The following is a 23,840-nucleotide window of genomic DNA, read 5'->3' as shown; positions in this document are numbered from 1 at the left end:
TGGAAATTGCCTCCTCTTCTCATGCACGTAAAACACTGGAGGGCGGTGCCACTGAGCCTGTGCCTGTATAAGAATCTCTATTATTTCCAGCTGTGGATGGAAACTATTACTGAGTGCCTTCTCCCTGATGAGCTTTAAAGTGCATGCTCACACACACACACACACACACACACACACACACACACACACACACACACACACACACACAACGCATGCACACGCCTACGGACACTCAGTCAAACATTCAGACCCACGCTGAATCATTCACCAAAGATAAAAGACACCCTGTTGGCCTGAGAAAGAGAAAGAAAAAGAGGGAGGGAGAGGGAGAGAAGAGGAACAGTGGTTCCCTCCTTCTTTTTCATTCACTTCCTCTCTGCACTGAGGAGACCTCACTGCTCAGCCTGCACTCGCCTGTAAGTACTGTACAACTTGTGCTGCCACTTCGCACCGTGACTAGAGCAAGGCTTAGTATCTGAAGGAAGTAGATATTCGCAATTCAAAATAGTTTTCTGTCATTGTCATATGATTGACTTTATGGTTTGATTCACATTTTTATTTGAAAGGACAGTGCCTCTGACACTGATTTGAGCATCATGTTGTTTTTCTGCATCCCTCAGTTTATCACCGAAACCACAGAGACAACAGGATAGGGCTGTTTATCATTGCTCTGTCATTGTTGTTACAGTTTTTCCTATTTTTTTCTTAGAACGTTGTTGAGCAACAGTTGAGACATTATATAGAAAAGGGCGGATACGAGGTGGACTTTACTACAGTAGATGCCAATCTTTTACTGTCTGTGGTTCAGGAGATGGTTATCACCAGACCTCTATCCAAAAGCTGCCTCCTATTGTGTCTTTAGTTGTTGTTTTGGTCAAACATTTGAGTATGTGAATATTTCCCTGTTAGAAATGTACTCAATCGTTTGTGTTTTCCTCAGCAAACCTCTATGTTTAAGCATCCTAAGAGAAGAGTGTGTATATGACGTATACCCATGACGATTCATGGGTATACAAAACGTTGTTTGTCCCCAGGTCCTGGGACATTCACAGCTCAGAAAAATGTTGTTTACCGCTAAAATAAACCATGATGCTTTTGTGTTTGTTCTCAGAGACATTCCACAAGGGCTCCCCCAGAGCACAACCTGTGGTATAGATGATACATACTGCACTGTATGATGTCCAGAGCTCCTTATCTGTCTTCCGCTGTTATGCTTTATCGGTTGAAGCATAACTGTCAGGATTTACTTGTTGAGTTGTATCTCTTCAGTTATATCTTCGTTTGATAATGACTTTATCTTGTGTTTTTTCCAGACTTGCTGTGTCCTGTTTCCTCACAGTTAAGATAAGCTGGTGGTTTAAAAAAAGCCCAGGGCTATAGTCATAAAGAAATATAGGTTTTGATTATATAATACATCTCTTTTAATGTGCTTGTGTAGTAACATACTGGCATATGTGAAAGGACAGTGGCTGGCCTTTACAGCATAGTATAGATCTGCTGGAATCCGTCCATCTCAGAGGGACTGAGGTAAAACGTCATGCCTCTTTCCTCATGTTCTGACAATGTTTCTCTGTAATAGAAAGGGAAACTGGAATTGGTGAAGCCTCGTGTTTGTTTAACAAAGAGACTGAGACAAAGTGAACAAGGATCCAGTGTGGGGAGAGGTGTCAGGTCCAGGGCCAAAGCTACAATCGCCTCTTGCGTGATTACCTCATTTAGCTACAGAGTGACAGGGTGTCAGATGTGGTCACAGCAGGGTGAAAGTCTGCTCCAGCGGGACACAGATTATGAGGGGAGCCTCCGCCTGAAGCTTGCACTGCCCAGCTTGCCCCTCAGGTTCAGTGGCTCAACTGTTTGGCAAAAACAACCCTGTTAGGAGTACAGGCTCAGTAAATGGATATCTACTCTGAGTTTCGCTCTACCAAGCCAGACCACTGAATTATTAAAAAAGAGCTGAGTCCTTCAATTTCATGCTGGAACTGGCGAGCACACAATCGCACAGACAGACAGACATGTACTTTTAAACAAATGGCTAGACCATTGATTAAACTCTGTTAAACATTATTCTTTGTCCCGTCTTTAGTTGCTAGAACCAATACTGCACATGCCTAAGAAAGCTTACTGCATTTGTTAGCAGGTGACTGGATCTCTCACCTGCATTGTGGACCTTGTAACTCAGTCTACCTGCTGCAGACTTAGTGCCAAAACAAGCCTGTCAGCACATTGGATTTCAAGTTTTGCACCGCTTGCCTTCGCTGGCAAGAACTGCGGACAAACTGGAAATCCTGGTTTTATTTGGACAAGTACTGTACGGAAGAGGAACAGTGGGATTTGAGAATTGTGCTTCATTTCTCTTTGACTGCTGTCGGTTTTGTGGTTTGAACCACCATCCTAGTGGAATTTGAATGCTGGCTGTCTTATCTGTGCACATATTGCATCTCCTACTTTGAATAATTTGAACACCTTTCAGTCTCAACCTTGACATCCAACAGTATTTGTGTGTGTGTGTGTGTGTGTGTGTGTGTGTGATTATGGGAGAAACGTCATCGGTACTTGTATGGTGTAGAGTGATGACTCTGAAACACTTTCAGAGCTACTAGAACAGAAATGACCTTTGCAGGCCTTTGCACTCACACATAAAACACACACACACACAAAAGCAATGGGAGGCATTGGAGAGATAAAATGAGGAGGGGGTGTCATGGAGTCATTGGGCAGTGTCTGGGAGGTGGAGGTGATTAACTGTTTCCATTCCCCTTTGGTTAACCCTGCGCTGTGAAATATCACCTTATCACAACAATAGGGCTGCTCCACTGAAGGAGGTACCCCAAAGTGACAAGCCAAGAGCAGGGTGCCTTTTTGAACGGGGGCTGGAGTGGGGTTGCTATGGCGATGCCTGTCAACCGGGAAGTCCTTTGCGGAGGCAGGCAGAGTGAGGGCTGGGAGTTAGAGAGAGAGAGAGAGAGAGAAAGAAAGAGAGGCAGAGAGATTGCGTGTCCTGGTTACTTTCATGAGTGAGAGAAAGAGGAGAGAGGGTGTGCAGCTGCGTGGTTTACGTGCAGGCAGACAAGGACGTGTAAGTTCACTTGTTGGTGTCACTTTTAAGGTGAGTACACTCTTTCTGATGGGAGCACAGATTTAATTCACACGGAGTGATCTTAAACATTGAGAATCTATAGAAACTTTGGTGCTCGGCTGTATGCTTTTTTAAGGTGGAGCAACCTGTCTGACTGCTCAGGACTCCACAGGATTAGTGCTGCTGACCTACCCATGAGTAGACTGTCTTAAAGGAAGGATGCTTTCACAGTGCACCTGAAAACAGGTTGACCCATGTGATCTGTGTAGTTTTGATGTTGAAACAGACCTGTGGGAGTTGAGCTTTTGGGCTAGTGGAGGCGAGAGCAGCTGTGAGTTACAGCTGGAGCACAGAGAGAGAGAGAGAGAGAGAGAGAGAGAGTGAGAGTGAGAGAGAAAGGGCACTGTGGGCAGTGTTTCCCAACATGTCATCCTTCATTGCTCTGCCCAGTGGGTATGTGCACACTGACAACTGCCAGCTGAGCTCCAGAGAGTCGGAGGAAATCTGTAGTTCTGTCAGAGTACTTTTCCCATCCTGCTGCAGATTCCAAGCCATAATGACCTGAAATCCGGATGGTCCAGTCATCACCGATGGCTCCCCTTACTGTCAGGGTGATTTCCACAGCCGGCTCTGATTCCCTTTGTGATATTACTGAGGCTCTGAGCTGCCAGTGCTCATATCCACAGGCTGCACTCAGCTCTGAAGATGCAAAATGACAGGCACGAGGATTTTTTTTACAGTTACTGCAATCTGAGTGTGTATTTTCTCATGCTTTGCCTGACACATTGTATTACAGTTTAACTGTTACAAATCTTGAATGATATAAAATGTTTGTTGTAAGAACATATCTGAGAAAACCGCACAGTGCTCCAGCTCTTCTTGAAGAGAGAGGCTTTGATTTATTGCCCTGCAGCTCCTCCTGGGAACAAACCGCCTCTCCATTGACAAGAAGCACACAGACCGACTCCTCCTGGTGCCCAGACTGGAGGAGCACCATACAAGGAGGTGAAATACCTCCCTCCTGATAAATGTGTGTATCCCCCAATAACTGCATATCATAAACTTGCAGCTCCAGGACCTTGTATGGGCTGCGTCCGCGCATCTGCTTAGATGCAGAAGGGCAACATGGTTGTCTGATCAACCTCGCAGGACCTCTAACATCTCTCACATAACTGCAGAGTGACTCATTTAATGTGTTTAGAAATAAATTCCCCCTTTATTTATTCACCAAATGTGCTTGTAATTACCCTCTCACTACTTTTTAAGGCAGGATTTCTGCTTTTTTTACGACCCTGTTATGTAACTTGTTGGGCAGCAGTATCATTGTGTACGTGCAAATGGGTGATAAGACTTTACCCTTCTGTCTGCTGCGTTGTTCTCTGTTGATCCAGGATATGAATTTTTTTCAGAAGATCAGAATCTGTTTATACTTTTTGAAGATTCTACAATATGAGTGTTTTAGGTCAAATGTAATGTAGGGCAGTGTTCACCAAACAAAATAACCACCTTAAGTAAATACTGAGCTCATATTTTGTTCGGTTTCCTTCATGTATGTGAGTAGGACTTGCAGTCGCTTCCACCTTATGGAGTCAATGATTAACTCACCGTTTTTCCTCACCACCCTTCACACGGAAGCAAAGAACAACACGTGTGATAATGAAAGGGATCACTAATGAATAGCGACTGGTCCACAAGTGACAGTTTTATTTGTTTTATTTAAGTCTCAGGACTTTCAGTCATTGACCCTGCTCCTTACTGACACATTCTCCACCGTCACATGCTTGTATAGATGATTTATGGACAAAGTGATTCTCCCTTTGACCACAAATCATTACTTTCCTGACGGTGCGCCAACAGATCACAGAAGTTCATGGGTCAGCACTGTGACAGTTATTCATTTGAGTATGTTTGGTCACCTTGACAGCCTTGTTCTTAGAGAGAACAATGCAAGATGCCCTGCATGTGGTGGAGAGGGAGGTCATCGTAGGTCAGGGTCTTCTCAGAAAACCTGGTTGCATCCTTCTATGGAAGAAACTGAACGTCAGAAGAGGGAAATGTGATGACTAGTGAATGCTGAGGAATACCAACATCATAATGAGTTCAGTAGTCATCAATTGGCCTTGCAGTTGTTCTGAAAGAGAACTGTAGGGCGGATGTTTTGTCTTTTCACACATTTTTAGGGTTTGCCCATTTCTGCAGTAGTTTTTCCTGCATTACTATGTTGCTATTCCCGGCTGTGGAAACCTCCCATTGTGATTCATAGGAGTCACACGGGTGTGGTGAAGTTCACTGACCTTGTAGCAGCTGAGTAGGTCTGCTCTGGCTCAGCAACTTCAGATAATAGTCTGGTTCCTCATCCGCACCCAAAGGAGAAGGAAAATAAAAAATGTGCTTGCTTTTTTGCTTTTTTAAGTTCATCACAACACAAATGTTTAATTTCAGGATGTTGATGGAGCTGTTTCATGGATCAATTTACATAGATTAACATCTGGCTCAGTGCTTCAAGAAACCGGATGAGTTTCCTGGGGACAGAGGCAGAGATTTCCACGCTTAATTCCCCTGATTCTCATTTTCAATGTCCTTAGTTACCCTGATGGATTATGGGTAGAAGACAAGAGAAGATACACTGCCAGTTTTGAAAAGCAAGTCAAAAGCAGGACATCATCTCATCTTCAGCTGTGATGTGAATGGGCCTTTTATGGCTCTGTTTTTCCTTCCACCCCAAAACTGATCCTGTGGTGATAATGAACCTCTCACCTAGCAGGGGTTTAACTTGTAAATATGTGGACTATAAAGTTCATATATTTTAGAAAGATAGCATCAAGGCACACCGCCAGTTCTAAAAAGCTGTGTCTCCATGTGAAAGCTTATAGCTGCCTCCGCTGTTGAGTCTCAGTAATTACATAAGAATGCACTGGGCGTTCAGAGCAAACCCATGGAGAGCCAGACTTCTGGACAGGGATTTTCTTGCTAGATATCGACACTGATTTTTCCTTATTAGGTAGGATTGTGTTCTGTGCTCTCGAACAGGGAATGCATGGGCTGCTGGAGGATTTCTCTGTTGAAATGAGACCCAGACGCACTGTTATGACATTAGCTTACTCATCAGGATGCTGCATCGATGAAGCAGAGCTTTTCAGTTTTTGAGCCTCTGAGTGGAGGGAGTTTCAATGTCAACTTTATAATAATGTAGTGAAAACAAAAAGTGGTCAATGAGTCTAATAATGTGAAGTCCAATTAGAATGGTATTAGTTTATTTTGACTTATTAGAACAATACTTATTTCCACATTAAAATGCATATAAACAATAGACCTATGTTCTATATTTTGAGTTATGTACTTACATTATCCCAAATATGTCGAACAATGTTCAAACCTAGAGAAATAAGCAATGTTATTCCAGTAACGGTGCGTTTCACTGGTCGCCTGGTAATGGGGTCATATTCCCTCTGCGCATGCAGCAACATTGTGTTTGTCTACCAGAAGCTGTCATAAATGTATTTACTTTTTATCCAGTTTTAAGCCTTATTTTTACGATACACTTTTTAGATCTTGATTGTTTTTAACTATTGATTCTAACCTGATGAAGGATTGTAGTCATCGGACGCCTGGATCAGCTATTATCTAATATTATCTAATTTTAACAGCTCAGATGTCAACGGCTCGCAGCCTCTCCAAACAACATCAGAGTAACACTGGTCAAACTGCTTTATTCAGTCTTTTAACTGGTTTTAATCAGCGGGACCATGTATTTTGGAGAGGAGGAGAGCAATGGTGGTGAAGACAACAACTCTTGATGACTTGTTTTGAGAGACCTCTACCGCAGAAATTACATATTGTATGTTTAACCAGTGCCCCCTTTAAATCTATTTTAATTTATTTTTCATATTTTCTAGTAACCACATCCATAATGAAATGCATGTTTGTGAAAAACATTTGCTGCTTGATAAGCAGCAGTGTTTTGAACACTCGGTGAGTTAGAGCTATTTTCTCTTCAGGATTTCAGTATCATATAAGTCTGTGTATAAACAGTATTTGTTGAACATGCCAATGAATTACTCATGTAGTTGTTTGTTCATCAGTGTGATGGGGCCTTTAAAGTAAATGGCAGCCTGCTGAGAGGATGTCTGGTGTAAATAAGGACCAGCATGTCAAACACATTGTAAATGGGATTACTTTAAGCCATTATTTGTAAATGTAGCTTGTTTGCAGTGTTGCCTATTGTTAGACGGATAATCAGCTGGCTGTGATTGCTTTGGTCGATGAAAGGTCATCTGTTATGCCTGAGCAGTAATGGTATTGTTGTAGATATTTTTCCTGTTATGTAACGTAGTTTATTGGGAGATGATGACTCAGATAGAGTGACATCGTTGTCTGGAAACTAGAACATTGATTCTATCACTGCTGCCCCCTAACCTTGTGCACAGAGACACAGAGAGCGTATAGTTTTCTCTGTCTTGACCACAATGATTATAGACTCTAATGCTCAGCTGCAAATGCCACATGGAAAACTCATCAGTGCAGATTGAGTAGGGCAGCTCTCAGCCCGTAGTAGCCCGGCCCACACTTGGTCAGTACTTTCTTGCCAAGCTACAAAGCCATAGTTTTCACGAGAACTGAAAAATAGCCTAATCCTTATATTAACCCTATTGTTTGCTTCAGTAATTATTATCTCTTGTGGCTTTTCCCCAAGATTAGACAAGATACATTTTGACCACAGTCTGTGTGCACAAATTCTGCAGAAGCCAGGGCTGCAGGGATGGAGGGCTGTACATTGGCTGTGGTTTCTATGCCAACACATGTTATTATAGGCCATTTAGCCACTGTAGATGAGAGGTGCCCCATACAGGATCGGAAATGGCCTCCCCCTCATTTTCCCCATGCCTTTGATGTTGAAACAGTAGGCCTAATCTGTTTTTCTGAGGTGCAATTGATTAGGACCTTCTCTATCATACAGCTCCTCAAGTCCAGCTTGTTATGGCATTGTATGAATGGGAAAAATGAGGCGGGCATGTGAGTCACACACATTGTTTTGGTGGGTTTTTTCCTTAGAAACAGGGAAAAGTGGGTGACGCTAACTTTCCCTCTTTGGAATACTAGTGGGATGGGATAATGGAACAGTTGTCAAAGCTGCCTGGATGTAAAATGTAATTTATGATTTTATGGAACCCCACACAACTAATGACCCAAAGGGTTAAAAAGGGCACACTGGAAGATTCAGAATAAAAATGTAGAAGATAGGATCAGATTATTTTCACAAACATCGACTGGATATCACTAGTTAAAAAAATAACACATCTACAACCTTTAAAGGCCCTGAAAACCTGTTATCAAAGTCCTAATGAACACATAATTTTCTGCCCAGAAAAGTTGTTTGACATGAACATTTTTTGTATCTATGTCTGTGCTCTATTTACTGGTTTTGAAACTCTATCTAAGGCACTGTTGGAAAAAGGGTATGTGACCTATTTCTGTGCAACAATCAGGATTTAGCAGAATCACAATGTGAGGATGTTGTGGGATTGAGTGTTTAAATCTTAATAAATGTATAATTTGTTCTCTAACTTTAACTTTGATTGCTCCTTATCTAGTTGTTAATATTTCATTTTATATGGAAAAAATTTAATGACTTTAATAAAAAAAAATCTCCAGGACATTTCCAATCATTTATCATCAAGGTCAAGCCATCATGAACTGGCAATACAACATGCATGACAAAAAAGTAATTTACATTTGCACATTAAAATAAAATAAACAATAGCAGAGAGGCGAAGCTGATGAAACTATATATTAAAGAGGTTTTTTAATTTATCTTTTAAAAAAAATATAGCCTGGCTTATATTCTTGATATTGCAACTCCTCTGAAAAATATTTGTATGTCTTTGCAGACACTTTTGATGCTGGCTGCAAGATTTTGATATCTGTCAAACAAGGACCAAAACAGATCACATGCAGTCTCAGGTAAAGTCATGTTTAATTACACTAAATATTGACATTTCCAACTTTTTAACAAATGCCATTGTCATGAATATGCACATTTAAACCCGCAAAATCTAGGAACAACAACACTAATGAGTGTCACTTAAGTCAGTCCAGTCTAGTGTCACAACAGCATGCCTTTGGTGCAGATAACTGTGTTACCACGAGGCACAGGGGCTTTCCCATGACCCTTGGCAACCACACAGAGAGGACCAAAGCACCTGATTCAAATACATTAGTAGATGAGCAATACTGGCCATCATGGATGGGGGGAGTAAAAAGATCACTATGGAGACCACAAGACCACTGCTAGCCCTGCTGGACTTTGAGGTTGACATCACAGCCCCTTCCCAACCTCTCTGCCCCCTGGCTCCACCCCCTGGCTGGAGAATAGGGAGGCCTGGTGAATAGGGAGTTAATGGGCTCATAATGGTCCTCTCCTGTTTCACTGCCCCCACTCTGCACCTTGAATGAGGCCTTTTTTCAGTCATGGCAAGAGAGATGATGAAGTGGGTGGAACACCACTTCCCACTGGTCCTGCTTTAAATAAATTAGGGGCCTTTTCATCAGAAGCTCCCCCACAGAGGCCAGTTATTCTCTGGAGAATAGCTGGACCGCTAACAAGTTCACACGACCTCCCATAGAGAGCGGTATTTACCCAGAGCCAACAGGAGGACATGACAGGAGCAAAGTTCACACATTGTTTTTGTTCACCCATATTTCTCATTTCCTCTATGTTTAGCAACGTGCAGAAGTTGTTGGCGATCCAAATGGCTCCCGCATTATCTTCTCCAAGGAGCCTGGAGGTTCCTCTGGTCAGCAGATTGTAACTTCCCCAGAGCTGACCCATGAGGTGATCATCTCCCCTGGACTCCCTACGCCTCCTCTGAGCCCCTTTTGCTCTGCAGGGCTGCCATTAGGAGAGTTCAAGGTATGCACAGTAATATCCTAGAGACTGTGTTTATCACAATGCTGAGGTGGAGTGCAGGGAATTCAGTAAACAAGTGCTCCTCCCTGTGGAAAAATAATGCATCACAGGTTCAGTTCAGCCATGGCCATGTTTTGAAACCATCACTGTTACATTACACTGAGATATTTGTATTACTGTTATATGTACATGATTCTGCCCTTCTCAAGGTTTCAGAAGTGAATGGAAGTGGACCAACAGGTCTCAGCTTTGGATCTTACTATGGTCCCTCACAATCGCATGGTAAGGAGTTTTTAAATGTGTGCATCTCATGAGAGCCTCACTTAATTTAGGGGAAGTTTGAATAAGCGAAGATGTTAAGCATCATAGGAGTGTTACATTGCATTAAATGAGTTTTATGTGACTGAGGTGGCAACATAACTAACAATAGAAATAGCAATTAAAATGTAAATGTAACGGCTGATAATGTAATAAAACTTCTGATAGGAGTCCAAATGTCAGTTAAACTGTAATTGAGCTGGTGAAGGTGAAGTGGAACTAAAACAAATGAATGTCAGTTCAAGTGTATAAACTGAAGAAGGTGTCAGTTTAAGTGTCAGCACTGAAAGCAGTTTGAGTAAAGTACTACAGAAGTTTTCCTCTGTTCAAAGGTGAGGGCACCTGAAAGGATTTGAAGTGTCAGTCAAAGTGTAACCATTGAAAGGAATTAAAATCTTAGTTGGAAAAGAAATATTAACACAGCTGGAATATCAGTTGACATGTAACCACTGCAGTTGAATTGTCATTTGTAGAGTAAGAGATGAAAAGAGTTGAAGAGTAAGAGGCGAGTGTAGTTGAAATGTCAGTTGACGTGTAACAACTGAACAATGTTGAAGACTTCTTTAGGTTTCATATTATGTGGTAGATTTTAAATGAATGGCTGTACACTTTACCTGAAATCAATAAGTAATCGAAACAACATGATGACTGAAATTGTACTGTTGTGACTGTAACCCAGGTGGCCTGTCCAATGGCGTCCAGAGCTCTGCCACTTTACCACGCAGCTGGGCTCCCACCAGGGAGGAGAGGCTTATCAAGTTCTCAGGAATCGGTCCAGTGGATGAAACTGGGATGCCCATTGCCTCCAGATCAGTAAGACAAAGAAAAAGAATATGCTGTTTGATAATCAGACACCAGCTTTAAATTGTATTAATTTATCTATTTAATTTATGTTGATTTTAACTGACATTTTTATGTTCTTGCTACACCCGATGTGTTATATTTCTAATTTCTAAAGTCTAATTCGCCAGAGTTGTTTACCCTCTGCATCCTATCTTCTTTTCTTGTACCAGAGTGTGAACAAGCCCAGAGACTGGTACAAAAGCATGTTCAGACAGATTCACAAGAAGCCAGAGGGTAAGGGATGCTCCTCCTCCTTGTCCTCCTCTTCTCACACACACACACACACACACACACACACACACACACACACACACACACACACACACACAACTCAAGAGAGAATTCCTCTCTGTCAGTGTCTAAGTACTGCAGAGTTGATCCAGCAAACAGATTATTGCAGAGGCAAAATAAGACATGATGAAAGAGCCCTAAAGTCTTATGTCATTTTTACTTATTAGCTCTGACAATAATCCAGCTTCTTATCTGAGCCCCTCCTAAATCTAGCTGTTCGTTTGTCTCTATTACGTGTTGCGTAATAGAGACACATTCCCTGTTATTTGTGTGGTAAATGGCACCATCGCAGCGATGAGATGGTTTTAGTGGATTCCTCTAGATCAGTTTTCTTTTAGAGGAATTATTTTCAACTCTCTGCAAGTTATTCGTCTTCTTAAACAAACAGTATTGCATTTCAAAGCACTGAGGACAAGCTACAATGTAACTCACTGGTGCTACTGATGTGCTGAGGGTTTCTGGGAGAGAGTTTTTCCACTATATTTATTTTATTAGCTGTACTAGTTACTTTGATGTTTATGTACAAAACATGTAATTAGCTTATAAAATATGATGGCTAAACTATGCAACAGTATCTAAAGTAGGTAAGACTGGCTCCACCTTGACCAACATTTAAAGGCTGCTTATGTGTTCATACATCAGTAAAAATAATCAAATTATATAATATAGATAAAATACACTCTTAAATAGGCCATTCTGCAAGACTTTTATACTGATTAATACATTTACTTTAGTAAAGGATCTGAAACACTCCCTCCTGCACACTCACTGTGAGACAAACCCAACCATACTGTAATGGGAAAAAAATGGAGAAGTATTATATTTTGCTTGATTTCTATGTACTGCATTTTTTTAAAGTCTAAAATAAAAATCTATCTGTTGTACCCATTTACCAGAACCTGAGCTGGAGGATTCAGAGCGGTGGTCAGCCGAACGTAAGTGAATCCACCAAAGTCCACATTGTTATTATGCCAGTTCTTACTTAAGACTGATCTGCACTGATCCACTGATCTGCACTGATCCACTGATCTGCAGGGCTCCAGTTATCTGCCAACACAGAAGAAAGCAATGAAGCTGACAAGAATCTCTTCAGACTAACACCTTATGGAGCTCTACCAGACTGGTGAGTTTATACGGGTTTGATGTAACTGCTCCAGGGTCATGGGGTGGCTTAGCATATTACACGCAGCATGCACTGGAAAGAAAGTAGGCAAGCTGTCAGTCCATCACATGGCACATACAGACAGACGGACAATCACTCACTTTCACACCTTTGGGGCAATTTAATAAAGTCTTGAGTCATCCTGAGCTGCATATTCTTTCTACTGTGGTAGGAAAGTTAAACCTTCGGGCTTATAGTCAAAACATGCCAACAGGAAGGCCCAGCGGCAGGAATCAAACTTAAAGGAATAGTTCAACTTTTTGGGAAATTTGCTTACTCGTTTTCTGTACTTTAAGTATGTCTAAATATGTAGCTTCAGCCAGCAGCCCGTTAGCTTAGCACAAAGACTGGAAACTATCGATTCTCGGATAGAAGGCGAACAAGGACACTTCCCAAAATGCCCAAAACTACTACTTTAAGCTCTTGCTTTAGGTTATCCCTGTATCTCTGTACCACCTCAGGACCAAGTTAATTTAGTCTGGTTCAAAAGATTAAACTATTACACCAGCTAAGTTCAATAGAATGTAAAAGCTCCCTTTCCATGCATCACAAAAAAGTATAAAGATGAAAGAAATTAAATAATTCAATATGCAAATTCAGCTACTGAAACACAGTATTTTAAATGTGTAGCAAGAGAGGAGATTTAACAGTAGGCCTATATTGACTTTATGTATGTAGCTTGCTGTTTTTTTAAACTACACCAATATGAATTTATTCCTCACATCAGATAAACACTGCTCTGGTGACGTCTTATGTGAATACCAACCAAAATTCAGGCTAAGAGCGTTGGAGGGAAAACGTGTAGGACAGACAAGTTTGGATTTGTTGCTACAGGTACTCACTATGAAGCCATGATTAAGTTGCTGTCCATGGTGTGTGTGTGTGTATATGCGTGTGTGTGTGTGTGTGTGTGTGTGTTGGGGTGTTATGTTTCAGGAGTGAGGATGTAGATAAGCTGTCAGACCCGGGAAAGCAGCACCCTCAGCCGAAGAGCATATTCGACTTTGAGCCTGGAAGGAGCACTGCCTCAGAAAGCCACAGCCAGGTACGACCTCATGCAGTCACAGTTTGAAAACAGGCCGTGATATCACTCTGATCCCAGCAGACAAAAAATTCTCTGCATGATTCTTTAACCTCTAGATTTATCCAGCGTTGTTGGCTCTAATCACTGCAATTCTTTGTGTAGTCTTTGACTGTTTTCCCAGTGTGGGGCTCAGGAACAGGTTTGAGGATGGGCACCTTTTCTTTAAGGATTATAGTCTAAGTCCTCATATTTCATCTTCTCACGCGAGGTAACTTGTGAGTGTGGTCATTCCACAGTGTACCTGCTGCTTACCACCAGATGTGCTCACTTCTTCTTTTATTTAGAGGATTCAATAGGCTTCCAGCTTTTATTCATTTAGCTTTTCAGACAAGAAAAGACATGAGAAAAGTATTTATGTTGTTTCAATCAGGTATTGTACTGACAGCCAGTGATTTATTTACCTCTGGGATTGTAATTTATTATCTTGTGTAATCTGCACTGTCCAGGAGCTGTTGTAATTGAGTGTGCAGCCGTTTGTGTGTTTAAACACCCCTGGTGAGTTACAGAGCGGTGTCTGTAATGGTTCTTTTTGTTAATGGCTATTGCAACAATGTCCCAGATCTGGTGCATATTGTGCCTTGTGTCTGCGCTTGTGAAGAAAAGCAATCTTTGTTTCCACCCCCCCACGGGAGCTGAGGTGTCTTGTGATCCTTATTATGGTGTTAACCTCTTGTGGTGTATAATGGCTCACACAGCATGGAGACTTATTTCATTTCCTCTTCATGACAGCGGAGCAGCCTATGTTCTATCCCCTGGATGGCGTTTAGGAAACCAGCGCACAGACCATATCAGGTGTTGTGCAGCTTCACAGTGACATTACAGTCTGTGAGGATGACTCCCACCTGAGGGGAAGGTCTTGGCGTTCAGAGAGACACATTCAGCCAAGGTTTTTTTTTTTTTTTCAAAAACCCTGAAAATGGAGCAGAGGCTCTGTGGTTCTCGCCAGCAGAGCCTTTTAAAGTAATGCTTGATAGAATCAGCTGCTCGCTTTGTGTCAAGTCTCTGTAAAGAAAGAGGGTGAATGCTAGTTCAATCATGTTCCCTATAATATGGACAAAATAAATATGTGGGTGTTTCCTTACACTTTTGCTGGCATCTCGGCATTCAGCCTGCGGCCAAATGTGGTTTAACAAGCTTTAATCAGTGTATTGACTTTCCAGCCATTGTTCAGTTGGTCACAAATCCCTCTTAACTCCTAAACACACACATTGTCAAATGGTAGCAGCATGGCTTAATTAAACTGTTAGGGGTACAGGACAAAAAAATACTGTAAGTCCCTTTTCCCCCCACTGTACAGCTTCATTATTTCCTCAGACACCCAAAAACATATACTCCTCAATACTTCTATACTGGAATAATGTTTCCTGTCGTCAGGTTTTCTGTGTGTCAAGTACTTTGGGTTAAGGTTCCTAAAAGTAGATTTTAGCAGGTAACATACAACTAATTCTTGTAGTGCGTTGAGTGAACCTTTTGAGCCCCCTGGGTGATCAGTTTGTTAACAATATTATGAGAAAAGAAACTTCTTTCAGTGTTTCAATCTTTTTCTGTCCTTAGGCTCATCTATCCCTGAAGAAACAGCCTGAGAAACCAAAGTCCCCTTCTATTGAAGTGAGTTGCTCTGACAGCATTTCAATTTCCACCTTTCTGTATCCACCCTGTCAAGGTTTCCCCTTATAAACCATTGAAAAGGGACACCATTAGCTCCAAAAGTCACATTGTTTTAGTACACTGTATTAGTGTTTTAACTTTGCCCTTCCAACTCCATCATTGCTCGGGCTCAGGCCAGTCTGGTCTCTGAGCTGAGTCGATTTGAGGCTGAGCTGGACTCGGAGATCCAGGGCCTGGAGAGGAGGCTTTCCCAGAAGAAGCAGCATCGAGGCCGGGGTGAGGTACTGAGCCCCCCTCCTGACTCTCTCTATTGAAGCACCCCCCCCAATCTAGCAGAATCCTCACCCCCCCACCCCCACCCTCAACCCTACTCCCCCTCTCTCAATGAAGGCTGCGTGTCTCAGTGAGACCCTCCCTGCTTTGCTAGCTTTGACCACGTATGTTGTTTTCCCTCTGTGACCTGGATGACAGCCCTGGAATCACCTGCCTGCCTTGCACTTGGATTGATCTGCTATGTTTAATCACCTGCCTGCAAGTTTTGGCTGCCAAAAAATTGAAGAACCTTTGCAATCAATTTCCTTTAAATCACATTTTTTTTGATAATGTTGTTTAGAACTTCCCTTTGTAATCCAACAGTGCTTGTTTTAGAGAGCGACTTGGATGTAACCCTGCCAAAAATGCTGTTGATTCTGATTAAATTTGCTTCATAGCCTGTGATTTGACTGAAATCACAGACAGCTCAGACAGATCATGAGTGGTGTTTGTTTTTTAGCCCGAGGAGGATAGGACCCAGGGGATTTCTTGCTCCTTTGGGAGTGGTCAGCACCTCTACTTTGTCTGAGTTGTTGTGAGATTTCCTCAGCTGTGTGATACAGTAGACTGCAGGAAACAAACTGTGTTTAATGTTCACTCTGCTTTCAGGAGGCCAGAAACAGGGATCCGGTACCTGCTCCAAAGACTGGGACTACAAACTACAGGTCAGTGACAACATTACTTAAGAAAGCATGTGACTCCACATTACTCCAAATTATATTTAGCAGGTTATAATGACATCTTTACCAACCTTTTAACCACATTTTTCATCATTTGAGATGCATTTTTACAATAGATTCCACTAAAAGACTCACTCAAAAGTGTTTTTTCAGCATTATAGTGTCTTTTAAACTCATGTTGCATCACATGGCAAAGTAGATTCAGGGCTTTCAGTACTGACTATGAATAGTATGTTTCTTGACACTTTTTTTGTGTACAAAGCTGTATCACTCCTGTTTTTTGTAGAGTGATGATTTTTTTGTGTTGAGTTCATACAGAAATATATGTCAAGCGGGTTGAGAAATTGAAAGTAGATAACTAAATGTAAATAAGGTTATTGATGGTGATGTTTAGCCGGTCTTACAGTGATGTTATTTTCATTGTGGGAATTGTATTCTAGAGACACAGGTTAATGGAAAGGCCTGGGTCAATCGCCACACAACAGACCTCCTTAGCCCAACACCCAGCCTCTTAATCCTCTTTGATATTGCTTCATCAAGTGGGAGTAACTGCACATTGCTTCCTGCTGTTTTAAGAAAAGCGAGCGGTGTGATTGGACAGCACCAACATTAATACTTTGCAGGGTACCTGTTCTCTTAGTCGATCAGGTGACTTTCTGTGCTGGATTCTGTTAGGAAGCTGTTGAACTTTAACAACTTCAAGTACAGTATTTGTTACTTCAAACAGCAGGCAGCATTCCACATTTCTCACCATGTGTGTAATGCTTTCTGGGAGGATTCTCGCTGTTGTTTGCTAAGTTGAGTTCATTGGGTTTGACCTTTCCTGGCTTAGTGGGCTAAGGGGGCTTTTTTAAATGAGCCAGTTGCTAAGGACATGTGAAACTAAACTATATAGCAGCAAGAAATTGTCAGTGTATTAGCATTTCCTGTTATCAAGACAAGTTGTTTAGCTATGCGCGTCCAGCTGCAAATGTTGGAACACAAAACAACCCTGTCTGGAAATATGCAAATGAGTTCAGAGGAAATCAGGCAGGAAGCTTTGGGTTTTGGACTCATTCTTAAGCCAGACACAACCAGACTCATGGTTCTGATCATGAGTTTCAGGGCTGTAAAGATAATTTAAGCTACAAACTTCATCAAAACCAGACTGTCCTTTCAAGGATAAGAACATGACTCACACAGTATCATCTGCATGCCCTTCTAGCCAGTCTGATTATTTGTCTCATCCCTGTCCATTGTATGAAAACCAACAGCTGCATCCAGATGTGCTGTAATGTAAATGTGCAGAAAAACGCCACACACTGTCTCCCAGCAGAATTGGGCTGTGTGTATTTGAGTGTGTGCGTGTTTGACTGCCATTTGATGTAATTAGAAACCCTCCCACCTGATTGGGAGACACAATGACAGTAATATAAACATAAAAAAGCTTATATTTTCTTCACTTTTTCAGCAATTCATCAGCCTCAAAGCAGCCTGTCCATCGCTCTGTTGGCACATCAACCTCTGCTCCCACATATGGTAAACATGGAGTTTTGGCTCAGCAACACACATGCACATTGTGATTTTCCCACCAACTTTTAAGAGCCCTGGTAGTGTATTTCTATCATTACTGTCCATAAGTAATCGTCTTCTCCTCTTCCTCTGCCTTGAACCGCTGACCCACCACAAGATGTGTGCACTCTCAATGAGCAGGCCTCTCATTTAATCAGGCAGCATACATTTGATGAAAGCTTTTAGTAATCTAATTTATTTATTTAAGGTCCCATGATTCTCTTTCATTGCAACTGTTGTTGTCTGCTCTGGTATTTGACATTTTAGATGAGGCTGCTGAGAGCATGGAAAGCTTTTGCAGTTCTTTCCTATAGAATCAGAGGGTATTGTAGATGGGTGGGGAGGAAGCCCGCAAAAATAGGAAGTGGAATTCGGAAGACCTGATTAAAGATTAGCTTTATCCAATTGTTTTTCCTGGAAATGAGTCCAGAGAGAGCCAACCAGAATAATTTTCAAGATCCCTTTTGAACTTATTTGTTAAAGCTGTGATTATCTTTTCATAGCAACACCTTAAAAAATAACATTTGTACGAAGGAGTGCACACTGCAGACTCCTCTCATACCGTTCTGCTTTTACGTACACAGTAGAACGTCTCTCTCCTGCAAATGAAACCATGGAGCTGCCACCTAAGAAAGAGGAGAAAAAGGTATGTTTCTGTGGCTTTCTTGTTATTTTTAAAGGGAGGAAAGATGGCTGTTGTGTGGTTTTAAGTTGTGGCGTTTTGTTTTTGTGATATGAATTTCAGAATTGTTCACATAACAACTGCATCTGTACAAATCTTCCCAAACACTGAATGTTTGTTTTTCCAGATGAAAGCAGCACGAGCCAAGTTCAATTTCCAGGCTCAGTCACCCAAGTGAGTTACAGTGTGAGCTGATATAATAAATATGCCATTTCCTTGCTTGCAAAGTCATTTACATTTCTGAAAGAAAACATTAAGTCATGGTAATACCAGATGTAATGTTCTGGATCAAATGTGAAGTCTAAATTCTCCTTATAACATACATTTGAAACAATCAATACATTTTGATCTTTGAACTTGTGTCTCAGTTCTGTAATCTAATGAATTTTCCATTTGTGTGCCTCATTATCCTTATTACTTTCTCCAGGGAGCTCATGCTGCAGAAAGGCGACATTGTTTACATCCACAGGCAGGTAGATGCCAACTGGTTTGAAGGAGAACATCATGGGAGAGCTGGCATTTTCCCCACATCTTATGTGGAGGTAAACTTCTTCATTTCATAATTTTTCTCTGTATCGTTACTTTATGCTGGTTATCCCCGTGACACTGTCTCAAATCTCTTTCCTGTGTCCTTCACAGATTCTGCCTCCGACAGAGAAGCCGACTCCTATAAGGTCTCCCACTTTACAGGTGTTGGACTATGGGGAAGCTGTGGCTCTGTTTAACTTCAATGCTGACCTACCTGTTGAACTTTCTTTTCGTAAAGTGAGTAATACAGTGGAGCTGCAACAGAGAGGAGATTGCTTTCCCTCCACATCGAGCCCATGTAGATATTTATACTGGAACACATGAGTCAGTCTCTGGTTGAAAATCTGATGAGCACTTATTAGACATTTCAACATCCTTTCTGAGTTAGTTTAGAAGATTGATGCCACTGCTATGACTGTGTGCTAAAAAGGAAGCTACTGGCAGCTGATTAGCTTAGCTTAGCACAAATACTGGAAACAGGGGGGTAAGCTAGCCTGGCTCTGTAACAAAATCCAACTACCTGCAACTCTAAAGCTTATTAGTTAACATGTTATGTATTGTTTGTTTAATCTGCAAAAAACTGAAGTGTAAAAATGACTTGTGGTTATGTGGGGTTGATGGACATCAGGGAACATCTGAGTAATCAAGTCCTTCAACTCAAAGAAAGTTAGTTTGTTCTGGCAGCCAAAGTGAAACTGCTGTTTTAAAAACATCTAGTAGACTTTCTAGTACATGATAAGATAGCGATGCTGCCCTTGCTGTCATATTAGAATTTCATTTTGTAGCAAAGGTTAGTGTTTAACTAGCATCAGATGTTATATATTTCTCTGTGTAATATTTAACTTTTCATTTTCTCCCCCTCAGGGTGAGGTGATAGATATAACCCGACGTGTTGACGATAAGTGGTTAGAGGGGAGGATCTCAGGGACCAACCGGAGCGGCATCTTCCCAGCCAATTATGTCCAGGTCAACAAGATGCCCCGCACCAAATACTCCACAGATGACTACTCACCTGGCCCAATGTCTCCTGTCTCCCCTGGACCCCCGAGTCCAGGACGTCCACTCCACTCACCCTGCCCGCGGTCACCGTTATCCCCTTTCACCCCTACTTCCCTCAGCCCCAAACCAGAGCACTCCCCCCTGAAGCCGTCGTCACCCGTACCTTACGGCAGCCCAGTTTCACAGTCACGCTCCCCCACCCAGACACCCGTATCCAAAGAAATGGCTAATCGGTGGCCCCACAGTACCTCCAAAACTGCTTCACCTACCAACCAGAACAGCCACTGGCCTGGGACACCCTCAGCTAACCAGAGCTCCATGGCTAGAGCTGTTTCACCTCCCACTCAGCCATCAGCATCTGTACACAGAGCAGGAGCTACCACAGCGCACACTCCCAGATACACTGACCCCTCACAGGTCTGCTCTCACTGCCTGCCTGAGAAAGTCACTGCATGTCCACACCCTGTGTTGCTTTTTGTGGTGACAGGAATGTTGTTCATCATTCTTTAGTTATGTCTGATATGAGGTTTCTCTTTCTTCCAGGGTGCAATACCAAACCAGGCTGCGCCGTCTAATCGACATGTTAACTCCCTGCCGCACACGCAAGTGCCAAACAACCCTGGTTCATCAGTGGGGCAACGCCAACCGTATGTCTCTAGATTTTTATTTGTTTACATTGTTGCAGACCAAGTGTTGCAGCTTTGGTGAATTTGTGGCTCAGACCATTTGTTTGTCTGTTTTTTCTATGTTCTCTATTTTAGATACAAAGCTGTTTACAACTACAAGCCACAGAATTCAGATGAGTTGGAGCTCAGAGAAGGAGACATTGTGCAAGTGATGGAGAAATGTGATGATGGCTGGTTTGTAGGTAAGAGAATAAAGAGATTTATTTTAAAATCAAAATGATAGTCATTTTCAGTATATGTTACTCTCTCAATCAGTCCCTACAGGAAGTTGTGATCGCAACAATTAATGTAAATTAAACCAACCCTCGTGAATCGCACAACCTTGTAATTTTGTCCAATCACTGCAACTTTTCCACAAATTTTACCAATCATTGTAGTTTCCTGCACAAAACTTTGAGCCATACGTCACCAAAATCACTTCCTTGTTTCCGGTTGTAAAAATGCAGACATGTGTGGCACAAACGTCTCACATTTACCCTGTCAAAACCATGTGATTTTATTCTCACTGGTTGCCTTCGATTTTTTATGAATTATGCAAAACAAAACAATTTATTTAGAAAAGCTGCTGTGAAAGCAGGCATTTTATGCTGCAACAATCCCAAAGAAAATCTATGAACTCCTGCAGGGACATTATAGGTCCTGTGGAAACATACAGCATAGTGACGCAGGGAAGATGCATGTAAAGATAAGTGAGAAATTTAAGAAAAGGCAAAAAAGTGTCTTGGTTTTAATCCACATAAGCCTCCAGAATAGCTTCAACGCCTCTCGGTGGGATAGAACATCAATCTTCTAGAAGATTTTGTTTTTATAACATGTTGCTCTAAAATCTTCAATAGATTTGATAGGTCTTTGTTTGTGTTACGATTAGGTGTTTTTGAAGGCCATGATTCACATATTCACACATATCAAACAGTTTAGTGACTTCTTGTGTCCTGTGTATAGTATCTGCATATCTACCTTTATTTAAAATAGGGATTGTTAAAAAAAACTGACTGATGGGAATCACTAAAGATAAAACTTACTGAAGTAAAGGAATGGGATATTATAATAGGTCTACAGTCAACTAATAAAACACAAAATAATTAAATACATTTTCATAAAAATGAATTTGAGGCAACTAAGTTTCTTTGTGAACAATATTGAAACAATTCTGCAGTGTCAGCACCCCCTCTAGTGGACATCAGGACACACTGCAGATGTAATTGGCACAAAAACTTAAAACTATACATTGTTTGAGTTTTAGAATATTATAGAATTAAATATATTCATACATTGATTTGTTTCTGTTGTGTGACCACGGTGTGTGCTCTGCTCTCTGTAGGTACGTCAGAACGGACTCGTGCTTTTGGGACTTTTCCGGGGAATTACGTGGCACCGGTTTGACCTCCCCACTTGCTGCTTGCCCACATCCACCTGGAGCCGAACCAATCACTTACACTCACTCCAACAGATCCTGCTTTGACACCCCAGCGTTTCTTCATCCCAATTACCCAACCACACTCCTACATCTGGTTTAGTCAGACCTGCATGATCTCTCTGTTTCCTAGAACAGAGGTGAAGGCAGGGACATATCTCACCTCACCTCCCTGCATGAGTGCATGCCTCTCTCTCTCTCTCTCTCTCTCTGAGTGTGTGTGTGTTCCACTGAGACATGGAGTGTTTTCAAACACACCACTTGAGAGGAAATAATGAATGCTGATGATACTGTTTCAGATGCAAAGAATGGACTTTTTTGTTCCACAACCATTTGCAGCTGCAGGAAATTTGCATTCCTTCCCACTGAATAACACTGTTCCCTCTGAGGTCCTGATACAGTATGATGTTGCATTCAGCTCTTTGTCACCACAGTGCCATCACAAACCACTGCAAAGAATTTTTTGAATTGGGGTGGCACATTTTTTCTGGCATTTCAGTTGATTAATGTTTCCCCTCAAATATCTTCCTCAGATTTTCTTTCAGATCTCTGAAAATACCCTGGGCAAGTTTGAGGAAACAACACCAAACATCTGTAGACATGTGTCTTTTTTTCACAAGAGTTTCATGTCTTAAAGTGAAGTGCAGTAAGGGCTCGGACAAGTCAAGATACGTTTACAGCCCTTCACTTGGCTATGCAGAAGAGCAAATATAATTATTGCATGTACTGGTCTTTTAAGCAAGTTATTCATTTGAGAATATTTGGCTTTTTTGGATGATCTTGAGTGGATGAGATAGATTATGTTCTGTTCTGTAATAGAAGTTGCTTTACTCTGAAATTAAATGTTGAACCTCTGTAAGTCGTAAAAGATCAGCTCCAAGTTAAATCTAGACAATTCCTCCACAGCAAATGGTTTAATGATCTTTTGAAGTTAATGCTGTACGTGCCAAATCTAACCTTTCGTGTTCCTCTTTTAAATTCTCCACTGAACAATACCAGCTGACTTTATTTCTGCTACATTTGCATCTTTAATGTTTTCTCTGCTTACGGGATTAAAACTTTCACTTTGACAGTATTTCCAAACCACTTACTGTATGTTATCAGTGCAGCCTTTGACAAATGTGGCCTTTCTAAGCCTAATTAGAAATGCTTATCATGAAGTAATTTTGCAGTTTTATATGATATATTCATGATTTTACTGTAAAAAAGAATCATATTTAGTAGCCACAGGAGATGATTGTACAGACTGTAACCTTTTATCAAATTGAAAGTATAATATATATTTGCTTATAAAACAATGTATCTTGTGTATGGTACGCAATTTTTTAAAAAGCAATTAAACATTACAGAGTGATACTGAGAGTCGATTGTGTTCATGTGTTCATTTTGTTAAAAGTATGGAGCTGACTCGCAGGGAACGTAACCCTGATGTTACCTATCCGGTAAGTGTCAACCAAAATAAAATGAAAATACACTGACACTATTCCAGTCATCCTTATTCCCCACATCTCAAAAACTTTACTTTTAAAAACAAAATCTGATAATATGTATACACTGGCCTCTTTATTAAGTAATCTAATACAATCCAAGACAACAGCTTTGCCTTAACATCTATCTTTAGCTCATAATGTTCAGTTTTTGCTGACATGGTTGGAAATGTGCAATCATGGTTAAAAGTGATGTACAGGACTGCGCTACA

The 23,840-nt window shown here is 41.4% G+C and overlaps 1 protein-coding gene across 6 annotated transcripts; it reads left to right on the top strand.

Moving 5' to 3' along the window:
• Positions 1-296: 296 nt before the first annotated feature.
• On the top strand, positions 297-23,503 carry sorbs3 (sorbin and SH3 domain containing 3). Of its 6 annotated transcripts, none has more exons than XM_051422723.1 (21): positions 297-416; positions 8,965-9,037; positions 9,798-9,986; positions 10,193-10,265; positions 10,981-11,114; positions 11,315-11,378; positions 12,332-12,370; positions 12,471-12,558; positions 13,534-13,642; positions 15,236-15,289; positions 15,463-15,570; positions 16,211-16,266; positions 17,732-17,799; positions 18,417-18,478; positions 18,642-18,688; positions 18,942-19,056; positions 19,154-19,279; positions 19,907-20,458; positions 20,585-20,688; positions 20,803-20,909; positions 22,049-23,503. In XM_051422723.1, the coding sequence occupies exons 2-21, from the start codon at positions 9,026-9,028 to the stop codon at positions 22,108-22,110; spliced, it is 2,169 nt and encodes a 722-aa protein (XP_051278683.1). In that variant the 5' UTR covers positions 297-416; positions 8,965-9,025; the 3' UTR covers positions 22,111-23,503. The 6 variants fall into 6 exon arrangements, with proteins under 6 accessions (XP_051278683.1, XP_051278688.1, XP_051278685.1 ...); XM_051422728.1 differs by lacking the exon at positions 297-416 and adding an exon at positions 2,995-3,106 and having other exon boundaries at positions 19,907-20,008; XM_051422725.1 differs by lacking the exon at positions 297-416 and adding an exon at positions 2,995-3,106 and having other exon boundaries at positions 22,675-23,503.
• The last annotated feature ends 337 nt before the right edge of the window (positions 23,504-23,840 follow it).

Source organism: Dicentrarchus labrax, unplaced genomic scaffold, assembly GCF_905237075.1.
Source record: "Dicentrarchus labrax unplaced genomic scaffold, dlabrax2021, whole genome shotgun sequence".
Lineage (NCBI taxonomy): Eukaryota > Metazoa > Chordata > Actinopteri > Moronidae > Dicentrarchus > Dicentrarchus labrax.
The sequence above is the reverse complement of the archived record's forward strand: the minus strand, read 5'-3'. Positions and strand labels throughout refer to the sequence as shown.

Bases quoted from the DNA above. Each gene is read 5' to 3' on its own strand.
- sorbs3 (XM_051422723.1), top strand. The intron at 17,800-18,416 runs GTAAACATGGAG...TTACGTACACAG, and splicing joins AACCTCTGCTCCCACATATG to TAGAACGTCTCTCTCCTGCA. The intron at 19,280-19,906 runs GTGAGTAATACA...TCTCCCCCTCAG, and splicing joins TTGAACTTTCTTTTCGTAAA to GGTGAGGTGATAGATATAAC.